General features: G+C 42.8%; 1 protein-coding gene across 2 annotated transcripts; it reads left to right on the top strand.

Moving 5' to 3' along the window:
• The first annotated feature begins 245 nt into the window (after window positions 1-245).
• Window positions 246-27,052, top strand: mideasb (mitotic deacetylase associated SANT domain protein b). 2 transcript variants are annotated; one of them, XM_041060373.1, is made up of 13 exons: window positions 246-666; window positions 6,077-7,928; window positions 10,153-10,425; window positions 11,088-11,427; window positions 11,680-11,746; window positions 14,042-14,184; window positions 14,774-14,877; window positions 17,407-17,482; window positions 18,293-18,381; window positions 19,209-19,352; window positions 20,053-20,172; window positions 21,913-22,112; window positions 23,649-27,052. In XM_041060373.1, exons 2-13 carry the CDS (start codon window positions 6,348-6,350, stop codon window positions 23,884-23,886), a joined length of 3,375 nt encoding a protein of 1,124 aa, XP_040916307.1. In that variant the 5' UTR covers window positions 246-666; window positions 6,077-6,347; the 3' UTR covers window positions 23,887-27,052. The 2 variants fall into 2 exon arrangements, with proteins under 2 accessions (XP_040916307.1, XP_040916309.1); XM_041060375.1 differs by lacking the exon at window positions 246-666 and adding an exon at window positions 3,160-3,859.
• The last annotated feature ends 486 nt before the right edge of the window (window positions 27,053-27,538 follow it).

Here is a 27,538-nt window from a genome sequence, read left to right as displayed (position 1 = left end):
CTTCGCTTAAATTCTGTTAGGCGGTTGGAGCGATCTCTTTTCTAGCTGGGAATCAGTTACCTTCTAATGTTTCACTCCGCATTTATTGTTAAAACATACGTAGTGATACAGTCAGCTGGCGAGAGCTCCGTGTGACTCCCACTCTCTCTAAATGAGAATGGGAGGTAGTTAAACGAAAGTGCGACATTATTTCCCTAACGTTCCGGTGTGGCGTGAGTTTACTATCTTGACAGCGATAGGCCTTCTTTTCCTAGGTACAACTGAGCCGTTAAGGCAGCTACAGCAAATCAGAAACGGCACGCGCCCTCAGCAAGTGATTTTTATCGTTCGCGTTCATCAACGCAGAAGCTGCTGAACATATTCAGCTAACTGCATCTACCAGTGCAGTCGACGTTGGGGATGCAAGCGGTCTGTGTCTCGTCAACGATTATAAACGGGCGGTGCAGTATCGATTGCTGCTAGCTAAAAGTGTTTCAAACTGGAAAGTTACGCCTTGTGGAGGAATCGGAAAAAAGTATTTTTAAAAAAAGTTTATGGGGTTTCATTAGCACGTCGCAGCCGTTACACTAGCTTGCCGTCAACTTTAGCTGCAGCGGGGAACCGTCAAAAAAAAAAAAAAAAAAAAACAGGGAAATGAAAGCTTGTCATGGAGGGACTGAGTTTAATGTAAGTACTGCAAGCCTGTTCGCTTATGCATGTCAGCTCATGCTAGGTGTTTTGTTAATGGGGACATTTACGATTTGGGGCACCTTAATTAGCCATGTTAATGTGTGGCAGGGAGCTGTGATGAACGTAGCTACCTTTTCGTGACCTGACTCGACCCCCCCCGACTTCTCCCCCGTCCTCCCCCCTTCCCAAAACACACACGCACACACCCGCACGCACACGAAATGTCAAAATCCTAAAAAGTCCCTGGGGTGAAACACCCACACTGTACCATTCATATTATGTCACCAGTGGTGGAAAGTAATTAAGCAAATGTGCTCAAGTACCTTGCTTTACTTGATTATTTTAATTTTCCCTCTACAACATTGCTGAGTACTTTTTACTGCAGCTGCAGTTACTTTGCAGACGTGGATGTTAAAAACCTATAATGAACCAGTAACATACCAGGGACTGATATGCTGTAAATTAAGGCACCCTGATCGTATTAAAAAACATTAGTAAAATTAGCTCTTTAACTGCTGTTTGCAATGTAATTGAGTGATAATAAGAATCCAATGGTACAACATATAAATGTAACTTACAGAGCCTATAATGAGTACACAGTTGGTGTGTGCAGATTGCACAAATGTTCAACAGTAAAAAGCAGCAAGTCCCCACATTTTGGAAGCTGACAATATAAAATGTATGAAAAATTATATTTGTCATTAATAAATTAACTAATTCATCGCCCCTTAATTTAATGTGTATTGACAAGATGATAATTCCATTCAGTGTTCTGGCATCTTCTTTGAAAACCCAGCAAAAAGGCTGTTTTATACAAACACACACATACATACACACACTCACACCACAATTCTCAGTGCAGTGAAAATGTCATCAGAGGCAGCCATGTCAGTCTGACTCGACTTCTTGTCAACTGCATCTGTGAATGTTTTCAGGCTTTGCAAGTTATTTTAAGGGCCAGAGAGAAGAGAGCGAGCCTGAGAGAGAGAGAGAGAGAGTACAGCCCTGCACAGTCTGACTGGCACATGCTTGCTCATGTCCAATGACATGATATTGCATCATCATTTACAAATATGTAGGCAGTTGGACTTCCTATTATAATATCCCCTTTTTTACAGCAAACATTTTGGCTTGTCATAGTGGTAAAAGCGCATGTGTAACTAATAACAATGGGTCGGTTCCATTCAAGAGTCTCAGTAAGCCATGACAGTGTGACAGTGAGCCAGCATGCACAATGCCAGAACCCTGAATGCGAAGCAGCTAAATGGAATTGAGCCATCATTAATTTTACTATTTACACCTGCAATTTTCCTTTTGTCACATGTCCAAATGGCCTCTGTGTAAAAAATGCCCATGCAGTCCAGTGATGAACACCAACATGTGCAGTAATTGCTGATTCATTTTGGACTGAAACTGACTAATCATTTCAGCTATAGATAAAATGATGAATACTGAATGACTTTTCAGTTGGTCGACTAACAAACTAATCATATGGTTGTCTCGGGACTGGTTTATGCAAATGATTGTTTGCTTCATGATGATCAGGGTCACTTTTTATCTAGGTTATTGTTTTATTTGTCTGACATTACATCATTGAGTAGGTCAGAGGTCACCTTGCAAGATCTGGGCCTGGTTAAGCATTCGCATGGTATTATTTCATCCTGAAACTCATATGAACACAGGTACTAACTGATGCTGAACCACTGAAACTGATTTTAACAGTACAACAAAGGCTAGCTTAACTATTCCTGAAAAATGTCAATTTGGCCACTTAAAGACTAAGACAATACTGTTTGTAACTATCACGAATGAGACTTTGTCTTACAACCTGTGAATATACTGTTATTTGATAATTGTTTAAATCATTTTTCAGGCAAAAATGACACAAATTCAGTGGTTTAATGTGAGAGTTTTCATCTTTTCTCTATTTTCTATAATTTTATGTATTTAAGAATGTCGCTTGATTAAAACAAGACATTTTGAGGCGGCACTTTGGGCTCTAGGAAACTGACCAGCATTTTTACCAAAAAAACAAAAAAACGTTTTACAAATTGAGTGATTAATAGAGTAAATAATTGGCAGATTGATGAAAAGAATTGCTTATTGCAGCCCAAATTTATTCTCTGTTAGTCATTTATTAAGTAAAAACACCAAACTGACTGCCTCCTCACAAAGAGTGAGGGACTTCCCTCTCTCTGTTTAAACTGTCTCAGTATAAACTGAATATTTGCTGCTGGTAAGACAGAAAAGAAAAAGAAAAGAAAAAGTAAACATTTTAAATCAAATCAGGATGTGCTGCTGCGCCATGAATTTGTGGTTGTATTATTTGGAAACGCTGAATTCATGCTGAAAATATTATAACCAGCATTCCCACTATAAACAAAAAATGCATTTTCAAATTTTTCCTCCCACACCCAGAGGAGTCTTCCTCTGCAGCTGCCACAAATAAGACCGCCTTTGTCGTACACCGGGTCAAAGATGTAGAATTTCCTTATTAACAAGAAGCAAACAAAAATAAGTGTGAATTTGAAAGGAAAGTGAACGTAAACCGAATGTGTAAGCGGGTGCGCCCTTCCCCTCCATCCCCGCGGTCCTCCCATGTGTGTTGGAATTTCCCGCATGGACTGAGAGGGGATCTTGCTCCGTAAATTACAGCGCCTTCCATGTCAGAGGAAAGCCTTTTATGGGCATGGAAGTGGGTGTGGCCAGCGCGCTTGTGGCAGTGGAGGGAGGGGGGGGGGGGGGGGGTGGAGGGGATCACAAGACAAGCACAGACACGGAGAGAGTCGTTGTACAGCATAAGGCCGCATTGCCAGTGTGAGTTTTTTTTTTGCGTGTATGCGTGTGTTTGCAATACTAGTGCAATAGTGTGCAACAGACAGCGGCGGCTTTGCGCCCGCGTTGGTGCAGATTAGCGCTCCGTTTCCAACCGGGAAGGATTCTGTTTACGCACCGACGTCGACCCCCTTTTCCTCTTGACTTTGTAGCGGGGAGGGGGGGTGAAGGGAGAAAAAAAAGTACCAGTGAGTGAGGTCAGCAGCATAGCATGAGTCAACCTTGGGGATGTATGCAGTCATCATCGCGGGTCGGTATTGTGCGGGCCTGCTGCCGCTGCTGGCCGCACAGAGCTGCGAGTGTGCGATCCTGCGGGGCTGAGCTGCCGTTAGTAGCAGCTTTCATGACAAACACAGTAAGTATCGGGGCAGACGGGGCTGGAGCCGAGATGTCGATGACTGTGGCGTTGTTGTTGTGGTCGACAGTGCATGTTATTGTGGCCACAGCTTGCTGACAAAGTTTTGTTTACCTCGCCGAGGCGCACTGGGCGCGCACCGCTGTTGATCAGACCCCCGCACGGGCTCATGGTCGGTCTGTTGGTCGTTTTAATGTCTCAATCAGAGCGGATGATTGACTTGGGGGGTGCACAGAAGGACACGTGTGACGTACTAACCTTGTTGACAAGTTGAATCGACCCGTGGTGGTTGTTTATTAGCGATGCCACCACACTTTTGTCATACGGTTTGCATTGTTGGCTCGGTTCGTTGCAGCGGGACATGGCATTAGTGACCGGATAATCCGTTTTCTGCAACAAAGGGTTTCTCGTAAATAGCGCTGAGCTGGCTGGCCACGGAAAGTGATGTGGAGGGAGGAGGGGCGGGTGGTGTCAAGGAAGAGTCCTGTGTCGTGGAAGGACTCAGCATGTTTTTTCTTCTGCCTTCTTTATGTTCTTTACGTTGTCGTCTCTTGCACGGTGCAAGGCCGCATATGTCGGCTGATGTGCGAGCCGTGCCACACGGGCTGATGTAAATTTGGAAACGGCGATGGATTAGGGCGGCTAATGATGCTCGACAATTTATTTTAAGCCAATTTAACGTGCTAGAGTTTTTATTTGGCTAAACCCCAGGCTTGTGTAAGGTTGCACTTGTGATGCGTCACGATAATCCCTCACCTCAGATGGGGTGTGTGTGTGTGTGCCCGTTAAATGCACAGGCACTGCTCGCACAGCATGGTCGCCGTGTAATCAGCAGTTATGCTTGTGCTCCAAAGCGGGATCGCTCTGCGAGGAAAATGTGGTTTACTTATGTGCACCTTTCCCTAGAGGATGTTTCATAGGATATGACAACACGGCCATGGGCATGTGTAACATCACATGGCATTGCTGATGCACACACACACACACACACACACACACACACACACACACAGTTTGTTAGCCACATAGCGTGGCCATTCAGTTTCCCCAGTCAGTGGTGCCCCTGAGCCAGTGCAGGATCTGAACAGCTGCAGCTGTCTATTTTAAGAAGCTTGTGTTTTACTGGGCCACCAGAGTAAAGGGTGACAATTGTCAGTCACTTCCTAGGTTGTCAGAGATGGCCTTTGCCAAGCTCATGTTGTAGAGATTCTAGTATTAATTTATGTAATCATCTTGACAAATTGTTTTGTGTAACATGAGTCCTGCAGCAGCCGAGTGCTTTCATTATTGTAATTCTCGAAGCAGTAAAACGTCTTAATGGTTTTCTGTGTAGGTTGTAGACTGCTGCACAAGAGTGGCATGGTTTTATTTTATACAGATGGAGCAGGGATTGAAAATTTAACACAAACGGTTGCGATCTGTGTGCATCTTGAGATTTGGCAGACTGCACTTTTATCAAAATCTGCTCCAAAACCTGGCCATCAAACATTTTTGATAATCAAAGTGCCATTTGTCAAGATCTCCTCACTATACGCTATCAAAGCCTTCAAGGCCATTTTGAATTTTCCCTCGCATTGATCTTTTTGATCATGACTCATTCATGCTCACTTTCAGTTGCCCTTCCTTTTTGAGTTTGCAGCCATGGTTCAAAGGGCATAGCTTCTCCTTTTTCCACCTCTGATGAGTCACATAGTTGTGAAAAGATCACGTTCAATCTGCCGTATGTTCAGGTTGTTGGGTAGGAAAGAGAGCTTCCTTTCTGTTACAGGTCAGTTGAGCTGTGAGGGGGTTGCAAGTTGAGCCTCAGTTATAAACATGTCGACGTGTGTTTGCGCTTCAGTACTGATATCATGACCCATCAATAAACGTGGTGCAGCGATATCATGTAATGACATTTCCAGGAACTATTGATCTAGCTGTCTTTGTGAACCGCCTTCCCAAGGAATAGCCTCTGCATGTCCTTTAGCATACGTGTTGGCCCGCATGCAGGACCTTATCCCTGTGTCATGTGAGCTTAGTGAATAATGACACAGTTTAGACCTACCTCTCCCCTCCTCTATTCTCAAACCTGATACCTTTCAGTGGAGGTCTATTGTTGAAAAAGCAAACAGCAGGTTTTTACATGGCTGAGGCAGGGACGATAATGAGAGCCCCCTGTGGGGACCCCTTTAGTCTGATGGCTCAATGTGTGACCTCTCTCTCATTTTCTCTATACAGGGTGTTGCCCATGAATGAGAGAAACACACAGACTTCCTCAGATCTACACACCCCAGGCCAACGACCCCTGAATGGGTCACGAAGAACTTCAGAGAGGAAGAGAAGATTATCTTGGTTGACCTGGCTCCTGCTCACACTGATGTCAATGTAGTTTTAAAGCTTTATTTTACTGCGGTTTCCCTTTCATTTTTGGATTAATATATTGAAGTGACACCTGGTTTAGCATTAGTAGTTTGTGTGGTTGAAAATATTCATCTGGCTCGGCTTATTCATGCCCGTCATGAGTGTACCAGCCCAGCAGAAACCGAGTGCCAAAAGAACAGGCAAACGCATCACGTTTTTCAACGATCAAAGCGTAGCAATGAAGGAGACTTCTCAGCACCCCGAAGGGTCCTATTATGTTCCGGGTGGCACTGCCGCAGACCCTGGACAGAGTGAGGCTGCAAGCACCGTGACCTCCAATCCTGAGGGCCCTCACATGTACCTCAACTCCGTCATCTTCAGCCCAGATAAGGGTGACCAGAGCAGGGGTCATTATCAGCAGACTGTTCCCATGAAGTGGGCCCACCAGGAGCCCAGTCAGCAGCAGCCATCACAGTCCCAGCAGCAGAGGGCTGCTTCCTGGACCACCATGCCTAACTGGGGACAAAACTTTACAAATTACATTGGAGGAGTTAACGTAACAGACTCAAGGACCCAGAATGCATTTGTGAAGTCGATGCACGAGACGTCTGGCTTACAGCCACATCAGCAGCCCCCTAACAGAGCTGCAGACAAACAGCCTCTAGGGGCCAACCCTGCAGTAGAAGCCTACAGGGATACGGTTAAGGCTCGGGGGATGGAGTGGGAGCAGCAGCAGCAGTCCCAGGCCTTTCAGGAAACTTTAAAACCTGGGGTACTGAACGCCCAGCAGCACAGCACATCCCACCCAGGAGGAAGCTCAGTTTTGCAGCCCTTCCAGTTGGCCTTTGGTCAGCCAAAGCAGCATCTGCCAGCGTACTACCAGACCTTTCAAGGCACCAGGACAACCCTACCTAACCCACCTAACTACTCAACACAGCAAAAACCCCCACACCAGTTACAGCAGCTGCAGAAGCAAGAGCAAATACAGCGCCACCAACATCACATAATCCAGCAGCAAATTCAGCAGCAGCAGCACCATCAACAAATGCAGCAACAACAAATCATTCAGCATCAACAGCATGTACAGCAACAGCTACAGCAGCAGCAACAAATACAGCATGAGCAGCAGCAACAAAAGATACAGCAACAGCAACAACAGCAGCAGCAAATGCAACAACAGCAGCAGCAGCAACAGCTCCATATTCAGCAGCAAATGCAACATCAGCAGTTGCAACAACAAAACCCTCATGTGCTTGACTATTACCCTGGTGCACAAAATGTACACCCTCACCCACATCCACAGCCTGTAGTGGTACACTCCCAGGAGTCCTCTGCTCCAGTTCCCCCAAAGATCCAGGAACCAGTCATCCAGGACATCACCCCAGAACCCCAGCAGTCATCAGATCCCCTGCAGCCCGCTCTCCAGTCCGAGCTCCTGTCTCAGTCGCAGCCCCAGACACAGCTCCAATCCCAAACACAGCTTCGCAGATCACGACGGCTCTCCAAGGAAGGAGGGGCGCCATCCGACAACCCTTTTCTCTCTGTCTCTTCGGATCAGGCTGCCCCGGGGAACCAGGGCTCCCAGAACGGGGCCCGTGACATCCAGGCAGCCCCAACGGGCGTCATTCAGATCACACGCAGGAAACGCAGAGTGTCCCAGGAGGTCAACCTGGAGACCCTTGCACAGAAGGCCTCGGAAATGGAGTCTCTGCCATCACATGTTGTCAAGGTAAACCCTCATTTTAATCTGCAAACTATGAATTCCTCTTTCCTTATCTTGCTTTTTAGTCTTTTCTTTCCCCGTCTTTAGTTTTTGCTTTCCTTTTTTACTTCCCCTGCTCTGTTGTTCACTCATCTGTGTCTCAGCTGTTTCCTTTCAAGCAAAAGAACCACAGAAATAACCTTAAATAGAAAAGGAGTGAACGTTCTCAATCCTGATCATTACATTGCAGTTATATCAGGTATTGCAGGTATATCTAAACTCGTCGCTGCTAGCTGGAAGCTCTTAATTGCGAATACCTCGGTGAGAGCTAGAAATCTATTTTTCTAATGTTATCCTAGGGTATAATTGCAGTGGGACTTTAGCTCCCCGAGCAAGAGCGGGAACTGGAACAAACAGCCTACTGCAACTGCCAAGAAAACTCTGCCAAAACTTGTGTTGTTTGTGATTAACGTGTTGCTGGAAGAGATGCAGAGTGTAATCAACGCCCAATGAAGTGTACACCATAGAACGGAGGTGCTTAGCTCTGCCTTGCAGGGAGGCTCTGTGGTTAGAGAAGTCTTTACATTGTGAATACTCTCACATATACTTTACAAAGAGCTTCATATGTGACTTTTCAGCTCTTACAAAATGTTTTGAACGCACCACTTAAAAGATTACGCAAACGGTGCCATGTGCAGTCATAAACTTATCTGTGTTTATCTGCTGGATGTCGTGATTGTGCAACAAATCCTGTTTCCAAACAGCACTGAGTCAGTATGTCTGTAGTTCAGCACGGCTGTGCCCTGGATTTGCCTCACGAGTAGCTGATCATACAGGCAGTGTGTTTGGTTACATGCCTGCACACCTCCCCCATCCCATCAAAGGAGAGAAACTCCAGCCTGGCCTCGTCTGCCCCCCCCCCCCCCCCCCCTTCCCTTTATACTGGGAGGGGTGCAGGGTTGCCCTGCCTGCAGTGCTCAGCAGAATATCTCTCCACCACTCTGGTGTAGGGACTGGAGTTTTCCACCACAAATAATGAACAGAGATCCAGCGTAGCCACACTGCTGCATGCCTCTCTGCCCATGAAGATGCAGTGTGCAGTGATAGAATGTGTCTGTCTTCAGCTGGCCTCTGATGTGGTGGTTTAGATAGCTTTGAAGTTGCTCCAGAGTTGATCGTTGCGCTAAAGCACACAGGCTGCTCAAGCCCACTCATTATGGTTTCTCAGAGGAAAAATGTGAAGAATGCTTTTGGGGACGGTTTCTTTGATATGCATGTAAGGTCGGTCACTTAAGTGCTGCACCTAGCAGTGCAATATCAAGCCAAGACATGGTAATATTTTTAATATTTCCTCTGTTTAATTTTGAAATGATTTTTACAGCAGTTCATTTTCTGTGTTTGTGCTCTATAGGAATACATTTCAGTCTTGTTTAAAGTTGAATTGACCTATTTGTTTTGAGTATTGACTGAATTTTCATTTTGTATTGTGGTTTTTTGGGTGAGCTGAATAACAAAGTTGCAGGGTTCCTGTATTTGTCATAATTTGGCAGCCTGTTCAAAGTGAATTAACTGTGTGCTATGGTGCAGTTACTTAAAGTTTTTAGGGAGTGACGATCTGTACACTTGTTGCTTGGTGCTCTGTAGTAGGTACACCAGTTGAGTGTATTAGTTGTTGCATTTGAAAATGTGACATCTAAAAGTTGGCAAACTTGTGAGCTGCAGTTTCAAGTGTTGCACTGAGGACTCTATAGAAAGCCAACAACAGGATGAAGCTGTCTTTGATCACAGTAACCCACTTTGAGCAGACACCCCCTTGAAGGTTTTTTTTTTTTCCACTAGGATGTAATATTGTTCTTTAGCGTAGGGCTGCAACTAGCCATTATTTTTATAAAAATAATGGCTAGTTGCAAAAATTGTTGATATCTCTGACTGTTATTTTCTGGATGCATCGTTTAGTCAATTAAACTCAGAAAATTGTAAAAAAAAAAAAAAGCCCATTATGATTTCTTTAAGACTTAAGGCCAAATGCTTTCCTTAAAAATGGCACTTACTCACTCAGCAAAATTCCTACTGATTTGTTCTCTGTGGACTGACTGATTAATTGACTTTATGTTTCAGCTCTAGCCTTGATGACAGTTCCTACATTTGCAGTGTGCTAACAGTGGATTTTCATATGCTCTTGATGTTTTGCATGAAGGAAAATTTCATTTCTAAATAGCATTGTAACATTTTCATCCACCATCTTTATTAGGAGCCCCACAGGCCATGGAGTCCCACCGAATCAGAGGGACTGAACGCCAAGCGGCATCGAGACGACAACCTTCTGCCGCTTGTCATCCCTGTGTCTGTCCCGGTCCGGAGGCAGGACCCCTCCTCCCCTGACAGAGACGAAGCAGCCCTGACCTCCAACTGGCCCCCCAGGCCTTCAAACCCCCAAGACCTCGGCCGTGCAGACCACAAACCCTCAGTCATTGTCACCCGGAGACGCTCACTCAGGAACTCCTTGTCAGAGAGCTCAGAGCAGGTGGGTACACTGTCTTCCCTGGCTGCTTTTTGTTTTGTTTTCCTTCTTTAATTTATTTATTTTTGTGGTGCCTGCAGGGTTTAATATATCGTTTTTTTATCTGGTTCATTTTCATACATTTACAGGCCTCACCCACCAATCTATTAGAGTGAAGCATCAAAGAAATGGGGGCTATAGTCTGGTATCACACAGTCCTCTTCAGTCAGTTTCCTGTCTGTCTAAACTCCAGCTCTTAAATCCTTACATTTATGCCACATCGCCCGCACCAACACGCCCTCCCTTCCCCCCACCATGTTCAGTGTCTCCCCTGCCCCCATTTTGGTTTTCCACACTTTTTCCCCTTTCCCTCTTTCTTTTTTTTTATGGGGAGGGGGGTGGTATGGAGGGGATTTGGTGAACCGGTTGCCCTGTCCCAGATCCAGCAGATTATCAGGGTTTAGCACTGCCATGCTGTACATTATGTACTATACAGTTGGGGTAAGGTTTGGGTGCCTTGTTCACTCTCTAGGATTTCTCTGGATAAACATACAAAAAACTATGTTACCATGCATAACTGTTGTTTTTTGTGTGTGTTCTTGCGTAAAATCAAAAGTGATGTATCACAGTGCACACGCGTACTCGTGTGAAAAATTACCCTCTTAAAATTATCTTTCCTCACAAAGAATGGCAGCACAGAGGGGGAGAAAGACGACGATGGCAAAAAGTCCAAACGGCGTCCGCGGCCCGAGCCTCTCTTCATCCCGCCACCTAAACCTGGCTTATTCATCGCTCCGCCTGTCTACTCCAGCATCACACCTTACCAGAGCCACCTACGCTCCCCTGTACGCCTGGCTGACAACCCCCTCACCATGCCCCCTTACACGCCTCCACCAATCCTCAGCCCTGTTCGTGAAGGCTCAGGCCTCTACTTCTCCACTTTCCTGTCTACTGCTGCAGCCAGCAGCCAAGGCCTGCCGCCTCCTGCAACACCCAAGTCAGCCACTCGCAGCCTGTTGCGTTCTAGTAAGTTAAGAAAATAAAGTTCATTAATTATCCACAGGATATCTAAACTGTGTAAATTCAAACATGAAGTAATAAAGATGAGGCAGCAGTGTATAATTCCTAAGTGAATTATCTACATTTAGTAGTTTTTATTTTAACCTGTAAAAATGTTTCTTAGTTCTTGTACTGTACATCAAAACATAATTCCCGTGGTTGTGACAAAAAACTTTTTGATGATATCACTGAGTGGATTTTGTGTTGCTGCCCCTTTAGACAGCTGCGACATCACACCACCAGTTCTGTCTGCTATGAGCGAGGCCACTCCTGTCAGCATCGAGCCGTGAGTATTTTACCCCTCCACATCTCAGAATCATCATCTTCCATTATGGAAAGCGTGGGTTTGGGGGTTGTGTGTCACTTTCAGATAAATTGTACAGGCACTCAAAAGCATGCATTATCATAGCTGGAGTAGTAGTTCTGCAATCAATTATTCAAACCATAACACTGGGCTGAATCATGAAATGTCTTGGAAGAGAGCAGAGATTTCTTGAAATTCTAAACCCATCCTTTAAAGCGGCCCTCCTCTTCGCCACTTTTACCACTGGAATCTTTTCCCTTGTCGTACACAGCTAGCATTAGCGGCAGCGTTCACCTTCTGATCGTACTATGCAGCCTAATATCTCTCTGAGTGAAATGTGTCCTGTCATAGCAAGTCCATTTTATCTGTCAAATGAAATTCTTAAAGCTAATGGCATGAAATACACTGTGCCTGTGCTCTTTAGTGTATGTTATAACTTGGCGGGAAACTGATAAGAATGGGCACATAATCTGGAGTTTAACCACGTACCATATGTGGCTCTTGTTAAAGTTTCCATCATTAAGGGGTCAGTCCTGGCTGATGCGGGGACATCCATGGTTTAATACTACAGCAAACACTAGTTGAGCAACTACTTGGTCAGAATCACTAACACAGAATCAACTAGTGGATCTGTTTACAGTGCAACCAAACAGACTCACATTTGTTTTAACCCTGTGGTTGGTGGTCCAGGTTGAGTTTGGTTCATTTTTTGTCTACTCTCCATGTGTTCATTTTTGTCTTTGTTTAGCACCTTTTAAACTACCCTTACCCCACATGCATGGTATCCCCTCCTTTTTTTCAGCACATATATGTAAAATGGCTCAGACATCTATAAAAATTAATACAACTTTTAGTCAGAATCTCTCCAAAAATATTTTTATAGAATAGTTCTGTGTTATGAAAAAATATTGTTTCACTACTTTTTCACACAAATAGAGCAGAAAAGCATCTTGTATGTGTTTTATAGATGCAGCTCTGCCAACAAGCAGAGCTAATCTATAAAATATACTGTGTTTCCTGTGGCTGCTTCACAATAAAAGCCATCCTGTGTTTCACAAGTTGAAACACTTTTAAAGTGAAGCAGATGCAATAGGAAGTGTTCCAGCTTCTCTAGCAGTAATTATAAACAGCCTTGATACAGTGTAAAGAAAGGACACAGCGAGACTGATACCAGTGAGATAAAATTACACTGGGTTACATGCGTGCGTTGTTTCCTGTGAATCGCTTGTGGACTCTGCCTCTAACAATAACCCTAACCCTCTAACACAGCCATTGACAGCTTGGATTATGAAAAATGAAAATTTTATGAAAATTAGAGCAGCTGAGAAGGGGGAGCTCTAAGGACACTGAGACCGGAAGTTTAACCATTAAACTAAAAGTCAGGGACTCTTTTTGTATTTTTTGTGTCTTGGTATTTTTTTCGACAGTGAGGTGCAGTTTATGGGGGTGCACTGTGCAAGCTGTTCCCTGAGTGGTGCCAGTTGGTCAGAAGTTAGTCAGGGACGAGCCAGTGAGGCCTCCCATAAATCATGGTTTCAGCTGAGTCTGGTGTACTCCCAAACACACAAGAGGCATCACAGTTCAGCTATTACCAGCCCACCTTCCCTGGGGGAGGCTGCCAGAACACACACACTCACTCAGCTGGAAATACTGCAGGCCCACTGGAAATGCAGGGGAGGGAGGAGACATGCTTGAACGGGATTGTCTGTGTGAGAAAAGCATGATTATCACAACTTCGTGGCTGTGATATCTGGTTTCATTCCCTTGAGAAATGTATCTTTAAGTTTGCATGTGTTGGTTGTATTATGAGTCTTTCTTCCTGCTTGGCCTCGACCTTTGTCCCACACCACAATGAGGATCCATTTACTTTCAATTCAGCCACTAAAAGAAGTGCGTTCTGTTTTAAAATATAAAATTTGAAAGGCTTTTGAATTTTATTCATTATGCTTAGAGCACAAGAGAGCTGTGTAACAAGCTTGAATTCAAAACCGTGCAAGATTTGCAGCACTCAGAGCCCGAGTACCTCAACAATCTCTCTGTGGCTATTTAAAGATCATGGCAGAAAGAAAAGCTTGGAAACCAAAATATGATCTCAGAAATAAAACAAGAGCTTTAATCTTAAAAGAAACGTGATATTTATATGCAGTATGATGTCTTAGCTGAAATATTTAAGGGTGAATAAATGCCTCGTAGCTGCAGAGGCACTTGGTGACTTTTCCTCAATTTCCAATTGAATCATCTCCAGCCTTGTCGCTCACACCGATTTCCTGTTCGCAGACGGATAAATATTGGGTCGCGGTACCAAGCGGAGGTGCCAGAGCTGAGGCAGCGGTCAGCTGTCGAGCTGGATCACCATAGCGCGGATCTGGTCTGGGCTCCATTGAAGGAGCTGGAGGAAAAAGCTGACTTCCATCAGAAAGGTAAGAAATGTACCTGGAGCAGTATTTCACAATCGTTACATCACCCAAAACCAAGAGTATAAATTTTGGCAGTCAGGCTGTCGGTGCTGGAACAGGATGTTATGTGCAGGATTTGTAAACTGAAAGTGGCCTTTAGTTAGAATTTATTCAGAATTGTGATTCATATTTTATGATGAGGAAAAGTTTTTCTTTTTTTTTTTTTGGTTTGTTAAACACCAGGAAAAAGTCTGGCCTTGCTTCTTTTGTCTTAAAATATTTCAGTTTTTATTCAGTCTCAGACTAAAGTCTGTCGTTTCCTTGTTTCCAAAATACAGAAGTAACTTGTTATCGCTTTAGAGGTTTGACAATTCATGATCAAGTTTCTACAATATGAGGGTGTCTCAAGCATATTATTTTGTAATATCACTGAGCAAGTGCAAGCAGTTTTAACTCTTCAGATACCACTGCACATGATATAATAGGACAAAATATACTGTATAAAGCCCTTCATTCTTTCCTTTACAAACTCATAAAATATTGTCACCCCTTAATGCAAAATAGTAACAAAGTGTAGTTTTTCCCTGTCATAAACAATCTCTGTCGCTTTCAGTGGAAGACCTCATGCACCTGGCCTGCTCCAGTGTTTTGTGCGGAGGAGGCACGAACCAAGAGTTAGCCCACCATTGTCTGTACGAATGCAAAGGGGACATAATGGTGAGTGGGGCAGAACAATCCTTGTTGACTGGCTGGTCAGAGATGTATATCATTCTAAAGAAAAATGAACAGGAGCTGTGCTCTGTGCTCTCTAAACCACACATGCGCATCAGCCTGTTTTCCTTTTAAAGGTCGGCTTGACTCGTGAACACAGCAAAATCCTCAGTCCTTTTAAAATAGTGAGTGATTGATAGAACATAATTACAGTGGTTGTAAGAGTTCTTAGTCTTGTTGGGTGTGTTTTTCTTTTTTTGAAGTGGTAAATCATTTTCAAATTGAAGTTTAATAATTCTTTCAAAAGTATTAGCATCCCTGTCTTGAATTTAGGAAAACGCAAGGCTTCATGCACTGTCCATGCTCAGGATTAGAGTTTCTATTTACACTGAAGCCTTGATAGAAAATATTTGTAACCTGGACAGAAGTCAATTACTGCCATGTAATGGGATTAATGTTGGTTTTCCGCACAAACCTAAAGCGTTGTGTACCCGTGAAAACTGGTTTCCATATTCAGAGTAAGGAATTACAGAAATGTACCAGCACAACTCGATTTCTGTGGGTGAAACCTGATTTCTTGATTTCCTGGTCTTGTGAACCTTTAACCTTGCTCTAACAGGGTTTTTTTTGGTTTGTTTTTTTTAACATATGTGCAAGTGCAAAAATATGATAGGTGGGAGAGGAGAAAACTGATTACTGACCAGCAGCATGTAAATGTAAGGTTTAAATTAATCAGACTGATCCAGTGCATATGCACGTGTACTCTGACTTCCTGCCTTACCCTGCTATCTCTCAATAACCTGATTTCTCTTCTGCATGTACATGTAGTGAATGTATTGTAATGCCCTCCTCTGAGCTCTCAATGATCACTGAACGGAAATGACTGATCTGTAGAATTTCACTTTTGCTGTGTCCTGAAACTCTGCGGTGGCCTGAGATGACTGAGATAGTAGAACAGTTTGATTTAGTCGAAGGCACAGTGAGACCACGGTGTGTAGAGCAGAAGAGCTGCACATGCTGCCAGAGAAGCGTGAGGCACAGGGTTTACTATAGATTCATTGATTAGCCGATTGACAGAAAATCAATCAACTACTTCGATAAGTGATTAATAATTTAAGTATTTCTTTTCAAGCAATAAAAAAACACGTTAGTCATAAATGTGCTTGAGGAAGGTCAGAAAAGGTCAGAAATGTTTGAGCTTGCAGTCACCAAGTGTCAGCAAGATTGGTCAGACGGGAGCCCCACCTGAACAGCAGCAGTGATACATGCTGTGTGTCTCATACCTACTTCATCACTGTCAGACCACTAATTACACAAGAGCTCATCATCCGGGCAGCTTCAGTTTGCATTGCATGTATCCAGGGATGTAATCCTTCAACAACAACCAGAGCTCATCTTTGACCACTGAATAAAACAGCTGTAAGGCATTTAGGCTTTGGCAAATAATGCCTTATTATGATAAATCTCACTGTGCAACTGATCAAATTTAACCAAAAAAGTAACAGTGCTCTCTGTGCTGGATTTGGTAATGAGGCCAAATAGCATTCACTGTTAAATGTTGCGAGGCAGCATCACAAGTGGCTCTTTTCTCGTCACATCACCCCCATCGAAAGACCAACAATACAACGATACAGTCAGATATGGTTTTATTTCAGATTATTAACCAGAAACCAGTTGTGGGATTATTAGAACAGCGGCTATAGATGAATGCTGGGAAATTAAAAGTAAAAATGAAGACTTAGCATCTCAGGACAGCCTTGCTGCCTGTGACCAGCTTTTACTTTAATTTTTGCAAAGTTAATCTGAGTAATTTAAATGTCAATAATAATAATAAGGATCATGGATTCAACTAATAATTATTTTCATACCTGATTAGAATATATATAATTGCACTAGGATTAATTGTTTGGCGTATAACATAAAAACGTGAGAATTGACCATCAAACTTATCTAGACCCCTCGGAGATGTCTTAAGACATCTTGGCTGTGGTTGACTCGATGTCTTCTTCAGAGCTGTCAGAGCGCTTTGTGGTACTATACTGTTGGAGATTTCAGGCCCTAGCGACCAGCACTGGTCCAGCGTTGTCAAGGAAACTACGAGGGGGAGGCGGGGGTGGGGGTGCTGTCAAAGCGCCCACTCTCTGCAGCGGTCCGGCTCAAACTGCCGTCTTTCAACATTTGTGCACAGTGAAATGGTTTCTTCTCAAAGAGCACAAACTTGATTCTTTTTTTTTTTTTTGACAATGCCAGAGAGCGTATCCTTTATATCATCACAGTACAATGCACTGAGGTACTTGATACTTTCAGGAAATCGAGAACGATGGTTATCGCACTCCCCGGTTACCCGTAAGATTCATTGTTTGGCTCATTGTGTTTTTACAGGTTTATAAAGCACAAGTGGAGCGTCTAATAGAACAAGAGTCCACTTGCTTGGCAGGAATGACCTGCCGTATAAAAGCCCATAACAATCACTGCTGTGCAGCTAATGTGCCAAGTGTCTTTACTTTCAAGTAATGTGAAGATTGTGTTTTTCAGGCTGCTCTGTCGCTCCTGATGCTGAGGAATCCAATTTTCCCCAAGTATCATCATCTGTCAAACTACCACTACTCAGGTAAGTTACATAAAAATTTAGCTTCTTTTTTTTTTTTTGATTCATCAAAACAGTAGTGGACAGTTAATAGATGATCGTAATCATTAATTGCAGCCCTAGATTTATTTCACCTGCTTGTTTCTGTGACAAGTAAATCATATCATCAGTCACAGAAAGCTGACTAAATTGATTTCTTGCCTCTGTCATAATTTTCTGGCATCTTTTATCTCTTTATCTGATAAACCCCACCCATCTGGTGTTCAAAGGAGTTCAAAACAAACGCTCTTAATTAGTTAAAAATGGTAATTTAAACCAAGATAAATTCTGTACTTGTGTATGTTTGTGCTTATATCTGTGCCTTGGTTCATAATCAGGGATGTGTGGAGCATTTTCCCTCCCCCATTTCTGTCTTATTACCAATAAACAGCGATGAACTTTCTAAGCCCCTGCCTCCAAGCAATAGCAGCTGCAGTAGCGAGAGTGTGGTGCTGGTGGTTGTGGGGGTAGTGGGTGACTGTGGAGGATTGTCAGGGTCAACGTGATGAGGGAAGGAGGGGAAGAGGGGAATAGGGAGGGGGGGTTACAGCATGTGGTTAATCCCAAGCAGAAGACAGGAGAGCCATTGTTTATCAAGTGATTTGAGTGAATGTGTGGGGAGGATGAAGGGGGGGGGGTGAACTTGTATGGGTCTCCACACACCCAGAATAAAGCAAGATAATTGTTATGTGATTAAGTGTTTTTAAACTGGCCACTAACACGCTGCATCTCTCTCTTCATCTGTCTCTCTTCTCACTCCGTCTCTGTTGAAATGTCTTCGCCTCCCTCCCTCAGGATCAGACAGCTGGACAGCAGCTGAGAGACGCCAGTTCAACAAAGGCATCACTGCATACAAGAAGGACTTCGTTATGGTGCAGAAACAGGTATGTGTATGGTTTCAAACAAAAGGACAGCAAAATACAAAGTCTCAGTTCTAGTCATGGTACGACTAAGGCCACTGCTGTGCAGTCAACAGCATTTCCCAGATAAACATTGTGCAAATGATCATTTTCTTTCCTCCCTTTGGCGGGGCGGGGAAAAGGAAATGCACTCACTCTGGAACTATGTTTCCTCCTTGTTTAATTATTTGCAGTGTCGTCAATTACTGCTTTTCCACAACAGTGCAAAACTATTTAATTTTCCTGTCTGAACCACTTCACTGATCAAGGATGAGGCCAAATCACATCAGTTTCACAGGGTTCATTGACCAAAGCACCACATTAAAGGCATTTGAAGTCAGTTTATGAATATACTTCAGGTCTTTGTTGTGTTGTCTTTTCTTAAATATGAGAGGATTTATTGATTAGAGGATCAGTAGAAGATGGATTTGCAACTGTTCTGATAATTGATTATTTGGCCTGGTCATTTTTTAAAGCAGAACTGACAAACATTTTGTGAGTTTTGCTTTTCTGTTCTGCTTTTCTGTTTTCATATGTGTGTTAGTAAAGTCAGTGGTCTGACGATTGTGTAAAACAAGGAATTTGAAGATGGAATAATCAGCAGATTAGTTTATAATTGATAAAACTGCTGCCTCCGCTATAGAGAAGCTTCTCAGATTTCCTGCTCCACGCTGTTTGCTGTTGTTTTACAGGCTTAACAGCCCTTAAATGGCCCAAAAAATGGCTTCATGTACTTAATAACATGCATTGACATTTTAAAAACTTCTTCAATTGTAACTCCGTTAACAGTGCATGTGTGTGTGGTTTCACAGGTGACCACTAAGACGGTGGCACAGTGTGTGGAGTTTTACTACACATACAAGAAACATGTCAAGATTGGCCGCAACGGGACTCTGATGTACGGGGAGGCAGAGCCCTTGGAGAACAGGACCACTGAGGAAGAGATGGACCATAAGGTCAGTCTTATAACATACACACTGCAGTAACAGATGTGTTTTGTTGCTGATAAATAGACCTAAAGATGGTTATTAGAAAATTAAGCTGCAGCAGAGCCAGTCGAGCCCGTGGCATGAAGCAGACCAAAGCCATGACACATATCTCCGTCACAGAAATAACCATAATACACTAAATATTGATTTACGATCATTTTTAGGTCACAAGTTAATATGGATAGAATTCAACAGGGTGGATGTGACTGTATGACTGCAGGGAGATATGATTAGACATGAAGCAACAGATTTTTATTTAGGTGTGAAACTGCAGAGTGTCAGTTCCAAAAAAAAAACCAGCTCAGAGTATCGTCATTGATCAGCTGACTCTTAAACCACGTGTGAAAGGTTGCTGCTCGACATTTTACTATCTTGGGCAATACAACTGTTCTTTAACATTAGATGCAGAGATATGTTTCAGTCATGGGAACACTGCAGGTGCAGTTTTGCGGGATGTTGTGCTAACTATGCAAAGCTCCATGCATACATAGCAACAAGTTTTAAACCTCATTATCAGTGTTAATCAAGTAACCAGTGTTTAAGAAAGTTTCAGTGTGAAAAGCAGCATGTATAACACTCCACTACAGAGCTTTCCAAATGAGCATCTAGCTGTAGGTTTCTCTCCCAGAAGCTTGTGTCTTAAATCTCTGCTTCCTTGGGCTGACAGGGCTCTCACAGACTGGAGCCACAGCCGGAGGAGGACAGCAGGAAGTGGGAAGGGTCAGCTGACAGGAAACAGGATGTCGGCCCCACCAGGGTGACACACACGCTGCAGTCCACTGAGAACGTGAGTGTCAAAGTGATCATTGGCACTGCGTGGGAAATTAAGCACTGACTGATCAAAAAAAAAAAAAAACAACAACAGCTATAAAACAAGCAGATAAAAGAATTCATGGCAGGACAGGGTTTTTTTTTTGTGTCATCCCCCATAAAGTTTCTGTTTATGGATCTTTGCCGTCATAGATAAGATTAAAAAAGAGTTGTTGGGACTCTTGTTTAATTCCTGTTTGCTAACATGCCGTATGTAAAGTGTTTGGCTGGATATTCTTTCATTCATCCACAAGCATGTAGCATGTGAATTAAATCTATGAGGAGAGAGTGTTGGTCAGATTATCATTCTCAGTCTTTTGAGCTTCTCATCAGTGACAGCAGACACTTAGCTTGACAGATTGTTGGGTCCCCTGGTCTGTTTCTGCAGTAAAGATTCATGAGGGTTACCTACACAATGTCATGCAGGTGGTTTTAATGTTGTGGTTGATTGATGTATATGGACTAATACGGTATTATTAGTTACAGATACAACCAAAATCATGATAAGCCGCAGTACTAGGTCAGTACTCCAGAAGTAGATTATAGGATAGATAGATGGTTGGTTGATGGGCAGATAGAGAGATTTAAAAGAGTTTTTAATTGCTCATTTCTCAAAGGCTGGGAAGTACTTAAGGAGTTATCAGGTTTTTTGTAATATTTTCATTATATTTTATTTATTTGTTTGTTATGGTGACACTTTACATCCCATTTAACATGTTATATAACTCACTATAATGTAGTTGTAAGCAGATTTGTGTGCTTATTAATATATTTGTTAACAACTCTAACGCCTCCTGTGGGTGCCCGTAAACAGAGAATGAAAAATATCTCTCACAAAACACAACTGTAATAATATAAAATACGTCGTCCTAGGAGAAGTCCTAATTGTTGGCAAATAATGCACATAAATAAACACTTAAGATGTTCATATGGTTGCTTTCGACTACATAGCACATTGTTATACATCTATTATCTTACATGTTTGTATTCTGCTTATGAATTCTTAATAGGGGAACTTAAAAAAAACATGTTACCACTACTGTAAAGCACATGTACACAAGGACATTCACTCAAGCACACGTACACCTACAATGAGTCGGATAAACATGAATTTAAAGTAAACAAAAGCCTGTGTTGGAGGGTTTGGTTTATACAAAGACCTCTCCTAAACTGTCACGCCAGATAAACAAAATAGAAACAAGAATTATTTTGGAACAACCCCCCCCAAATGGATCCCAGTTGGGAACCTCAGTTGACCTCATCACACTCCACATGTTTGTGATTGTGAACTCTATCCGACTTATCCTAGTGGATGGGTGCTGGATTTGCTTCCCCCTGCTGGACGTTTAGAGGCGATAACTTGGCTGATGTCAACCTTTCTGGATTGTGTAACTCCATTATGTCTGTCTGCAAACAATGACTCGACAAGAAACATTTCTCCTTGTTATTTGCATTGCACTTCACCCTTCAGTACACAGAAGTTGTTGACAAAAGCGCCAGGCTTAATATTTGCTGTTTTCTTAAACTGTGTGTCCATATGTTTGTTTACGGGCACGTTTGCATGCCATTGTAACACTATCCTACCTAAAGGTGATCGTAAAGTAGGCCCAGGCTCATTATATTCTTTTATAATTGCTCTCAATGTCTGTGTAAAACTGGAGCTTTCATGTTAACGACAACTCTCTCTCTTTTTCAATGTGTGTGTGTGTGTGTGCAGCCTGGGACCGTCCTGATCATGAAAGGCCAGGAGGACACGGGGAGAAACCAGCCGCAGTCCCGGGTTATCCACCCTCCTCATCCACCCCCTCCCAGCTCCAAACCGCGTTACGATGGCAACGCACGCCGGACAAGCCCTTCAACGGGCAACAAAGGCTCGGCCGGTCAGGAGGGAGAGTTCCCCTGCAAGAAATGCGGCAGGTCGGTGATTAGAAATGTCACATCGGTCACTGCTGTTGTTGTTGGAGACGCTGGTATGGCTCTGTTTACTTATGCAAAGCTGACAGTGGCAGTCACTTGTTACATAAGCAGCCTCAGACTGAACTAGCCAGATATAAAATACTGCATTTCTGCAGGAAATATTGCCACCTCTGTTGCCCACTTGGAATATGTATCGGTAAATAGAGGCAAGTGTCTCGTGGTGTCTTTGAAAGAATCAAACCATCCTGTCATGCTCTGATTAAATAACAGCTCGTCCTCTGGCAACACCGGGCCTGTTATTGCCAACCGTGTCCTAGCAACTGAAACACAGAGTAGATATGGCACATCGCGCCTCTCGTCGGTGCAACTCTACCCAGTGATACAGAAGGTGGCTACTTTGCAGAATCTAAAATATAAAACATATTCTGATTGGTTTAACACTTTTAGGTTAACTACATAATTCCATATGTGTTCCTTCGTAGTTTTGATGTCTTTAGTATGAATCTACAATGTAGAAAGTAATAAAAATAAAGACAAACCAAATGAAACAAACAAAAATAAAGAAGGTGTGTCCCGAACTTTTGACTGGTACTGTATGACAAGATCTACACTCCCGTTATTGTGCTCCAGGAAATAAAACTTAAAAGTTTATCAGTCATTTACCAACACAGAAAGGTTTAGATATTGCATAAGTCAGGAAAAGTTTGTCCCAGTACACACGGCTGCACATTTTATGCAGCTCCAGACCCACTGCTGTGCCACATGCTGTGATATTTATCGTGGAACTAAACAGATCAGTCCATGACTCATTTGACAGAAATTTTACCATCGATTTTTATTATCGTTAGAGTCACTTTTCAAGCAAAAATGCCATTTTCTGGTACCAGTCTCTTAAATGTAAGCATTTTCAGCTTTTCTCTAATTTGTATAACTGTGAATTGATTATCTTTATCTACAGTTTCTAAGTATGTCATTTTAGAAACTGTAGTAACCATTTCAGCAGTTGAATCAATAATGAGGATAATTGTTGTTTGCAGCCCCGGTGGCTTGTTATGAATCTTTATTTGAAGAGTGATGTGGCCTTGTAGACTGTCAATAACCAGCCCTTATTTCCATGCATCAAACTGAACCTTGACCACGGTGTATATGGAGAGAGTAAGCACTTTGTAAAGGCACTGAACTTACAAAACAGGAAATGTGTATGAAACTGTTACATGTAGTGTTGAACAATATACAATATAAAAAAAGGAGTTTACAAATCTGACAGTAGGAATGTGTTCTGATTGGCCACTGCAGCGTTTTGCCTCGTGACATTGTACAGCGTTGTTGCAAAGGCTGAGTCAAGTTTCACTTTTATGCACCCTGCTGCATCACCTCGTTTAAATGAGCGAGGGGGATGCGTTTCTTTTTTCCAGGCAGAGCTAACGCTGGCTCGAGTGTGGCCTGGGTCCTGCTAAATTGGTCCTCTGCACATGTTGAAGTTGTAACCTTTGCAGCAAGAGGCCTCTCTGACCTTCTCCGTCCATTTTCCTGCAGGATTTTCTACAAGGTGAAGAGCCGCAGCGCCCACATGAAGAGCCACGCTGAGCAGGAGAAGAAGGCTGCAGCGCTGCGTCAGAGAGAGGCCGAGGAACGAGCGGCGGCAAAGGCGGCAGCCGAGGCCGCCGCCATCCTGGCCGCTCGGCAGCAGAACGGGACGCGACAGATGGGCGGCGACAGCACCAACGATGACTCGTCAGACAGGGATGATGAGGACGATGAGGACTGGCAGTGAGAGGAAGGCCGCACGCTCTGACTGTAGCGTGGCTTGTTCTGTGGGATGGGAGGAGGAACAATTTTTTATTAAGAAAAAGAAGAAGAATCCCTCCTGTGAACTGTCTGTACATTTTGTGGAACAAGAAGACTTCCGTTGCTTGGCACATTCAGGGACAGACTCCCGTGTATGTGTTTGAGTATGAATGTGTGTGTGTGTGTGTGTGTGTGTGACTCACCAACGCCCCTTTACTCTGCTTGAAAAGCTTTTCAGGAGTTACCTCTCTTGGTCACAGGGCTCGGTCAAATCAAAGCCATGCCGCTCCTCTCGGCGCTGTCCTGCTCTCCACGCCAGACCCGCGGCCTTCCTCGGCACTTTGAGCCTCGCCCTGCTTCGTTTGTCAGGCGTGGAACTTGTTGGACCCCTTTTTTCTCTCGCTCTCGATGAGCCACAGCATGCGCTTGCTTAACGTGCATCCCAGGTGTCCGGCACGGGATGAAGTTTTGACAGTATGAACCCGGGGGGAGGGGGGAGGGGGGAGGGGGAGGGAGGCAAAGGAACGCAGGGTTGTGCTGATAAATTTTCCGCTCTAAGACGGACAGATGGATGGAAGGATGGCAAGTGTAAAATGATGCCTCTGTTTCTCCGCTCTTCTGCACTGGAGGCTGCCAAAAGCTTTTCTCAGATGCATGATGTGCACCAAATGGGTTCCCTCTCTCTGTGAGCGTTGTTCATTTGGGCTTTCGTTCTGTGAATCTCCCCTCCAGCCCTCGTCACTTTTTACAGTTTGTTCCTCACTGTTGATGCCTTGGATGTTTTTGATGCTTTTTATCTTGAAATGACAATCAATTTTACACTGTTGTTGTTGGGTTTTTATATATATATATATATATATATAAAAACATATACAGGTAAACGTTACTTTTTCTGCCTGTGTAGCTATATATGGTTATTGTTGTTGTTTTTGTGAATATTCTTGTTGATTATTATTAATATTATTAATATTATTCTATCCTGGTTTTGGCTGCAATTTAATTGAGCGCTTTTTTCCGTACTTGTCCATAGCTTTTTTTTTTTCTTTTCCTTTCTTTTTTCTTTTTTTTTTTTTTATTTAAACAAAAAACAAAAATAATGCTACTTGCTGCCTGTTTATAACTGTGAGATTTTTTTGGGAAGCCAGACATGAAGAAAAGGCAGAAACGTATGTGCAATAGAACAAGATGACCCCCTGTTACCAGAGCGCCTGAGCCTCTAACCCACCCTCCCCTCTCTCTGTGTCATGCTTACACCCGGCTGCTCTGGATGCCTCGCTGTCAACCCTGTAACTGATCGGAGCCACTGACTCCGCAGGTCTCTATAGATACACATAACAAAGCAGGAAAGACAACAAACAGCACAAACTAATTCAAGACTAATTCTGGAAATAGATAGCCATGCCACTTGCTTACTACCCTGAAATTTTATCCAGTGTTGACTTTTTTTTTCTTTACAATATTGAAGAATCTACTGATTACAAACGGGGATTAGGGAAAGCAGACCACATTCACTGCAAACCACATTTAACTTAACTTTCGCAAGTTTTTGTGGGTTTTTGACTCCTCTTAGTTACATTTCTTTTTGAACCTGATATCAACTATACCATATGTTCTCTGCTCAGTCATTTCAGCCAGAAGTTTACACTTTCCGCAGACTGTTAATACTGTTAATAACCCAGATTTCTCCCTTTTTGACGAGATATTTTAAATGTTTACTCAAGATCTACATTTTCTTTGATTTTTACAACCAGATATCCACCTCTGTCACATGTTCCTTTATAATTTACTTGTCAGGAAATTATTATTATTTAATGTCATCAACAAACAGACATTAAGAGAGGCAGAAGCATTCATTCTGCAAGCCATACTTAATTCAGATATTGCTGTTTTTTTTAAGCTTAGGGGAATCTTAATGCTTTTATCAGACTCATATTTTCACAGTAAAGTCACTGTTTGCTGATATTTGGTGTCTCTAAACTGAAACCTTTAACGCCAGAGAGATTACTAATATTGATTCTCTCCTTTGCCTGAATGAAGGAGTGTCTGAAACTGCATTTAGGTCATTGTGACACTAACACACTCCGCTGAAACCTTGACTTTGTGGGTCAGCAGCTACTGAAGGACCGCATGACACAGCTTATGTATGCGCAGGGGGAACTATTGAATAGTTAAATTTTTAAAATGTGCAAATATAGTAACATTTAAATAGAGATTCGTCGGTCTGCCAAAGTACGGTGGTGCTTAGGAAAGAATTTATAATATCAAAATGTCTTGGCTGTTATTAAAGTCAAATATCAGCTCAATATTTTCATCAGTCTAACCCTGCAGTGTGTATCTATGGTTTCCTTCTTTCTGTTTATCTCTTTGCTGATAGCAGGCACCGAATTGGACTATGGAAACAGCATGTTTTGATCTATCTCTCTCTACATATCTCTGTGTTAAGCTCTTGGGCCCGGAGCCAGCCTCTGTTGCCTTAGCAACAAATGGGTTAAAGGGTTATTTTCCATTAAAGGACAAACCACAGTGGGGAGTTGGGGGACAAACGGCTCCAATTACCAGTTACTCCACAAGATAAACCTGGGTCTATGCACAGACTGTTCGTGTGTGTGAGTGTGTGTTTTGGTGAGTGGACATACTGTTAAAAGTGTGTTTGTGTGTGTATGTGTGTGTGTGAGTGGCAGTGTTTAACTGTATGCCAGTCAATGGGGAAAAAAACAAGTTTTGCAGACTGTTCACATGTTTGGTATGTTAATTTATATTTCCTTTTTATTTGGGCTCGTTTTGAGGTTCTCGTTGGGGGACGTTGTCACGAAAAAAGGTTTTCAAGCTGTTTAAAAAGCAGAATTATGGATGGAATCGAGGCCACGACACAAACACAGCTGTAAACTTTCCTCATTTCATCCAGTTGGTTAAAGGAATTTTAGGGGTAAAAGGTTTATTTAGTTAAAGATTAGAAAATATATATGAATGAAATTCTATGTTTGCATACTTTCTATGCTATTTTCATATGGGGTTCACACTAATGATGAAAACGGAAAGGAATCTCAAGTGCTTTTTACTACAGTGTAACTTATTTGTTTCAATTTGATTTTTACCACCTGTGTTTTTAGTAATGATTCATGAAGCACTGTACATTAAAGTTTTAAAATATTCAGCAAGCTTTTGAATGGGTCTCCTTCTTTTTTTTTTTTTTTTTGTTCAAAATGATGACGTTGTTGTTCTTTATACCATGTCAGAGCAGAGCCTGTTTAAGTTGCACAAGGGGGCAGCATTGTTGCAGGCAGTTCATGCACTGGAGTACCTACAAAGAGCAGAGGGGGCGTTGTTACTCCGGAGTCTCAGAGTCTCCTCTCTTCAGGGAGGTCAGTGAACCTGTCTGTTTCATTAGGTAATGGCAGTGCTCCTGAATGTAGAGCAATGTTCATTTCTGCTTCACATAAAGCTCTGCACTGTTGTTGTTTTTCATAAGACAAATTGCTCATAGGATAATTCAGTGTATTGCTTCGGTTCTCTTTCTACTCAGACCTGTTGTTTTACTCCTTGCTGTGTTTTTACCTCCTTGCTAAACAGAAAACAGTTGCAGAGTGGAAAATGTATGTAAGGCCTGCATAGCAGTCACGTCTTGGTGTATATGACTG

Source organism: Toxotes jaculatrix, chromosome 17 (assembly GCF_017976425.1).
Source record: "Toxotes jaculatrix isolate fToxJac2 chromosome 17, fToxJac2.pri, whole genome shotgun sequence".
Taxonomy (NCBI): Eukaryota; Metazoa; Chordata; class Actinopteri; family Toxotidae; genus Toxotes; species Toxotes jaculatrix.
This window is presented reverse-complemented; position numbering and strand designations above follow the sequence as displayed.

Bases quoted from the DNA above. Each gene is read 5' to 3' on its own strand.
- mideasb (XM_041060373.1), top strand. From the start codon at position 6,348: ATGCCCGTCATGAGTGTACCAGCCCAGCAGAAACCGAGTGCCAAAAGA. The intron at 10,426-11,087 runs GTGGGTACACTG...TTCCTCACAAAG, and splicing joins TGTCAGAGAGCTCAGAGCAG to AATGGCAGCACAGAGGGGGA. The intron at 14,185-14,773 runs GTAAGAAATGTA...TGTCGCTTTCAG, and splicing joins AGCTGACTTCCATCAGAAAG to TGGAAGACCTCATGCACCTG.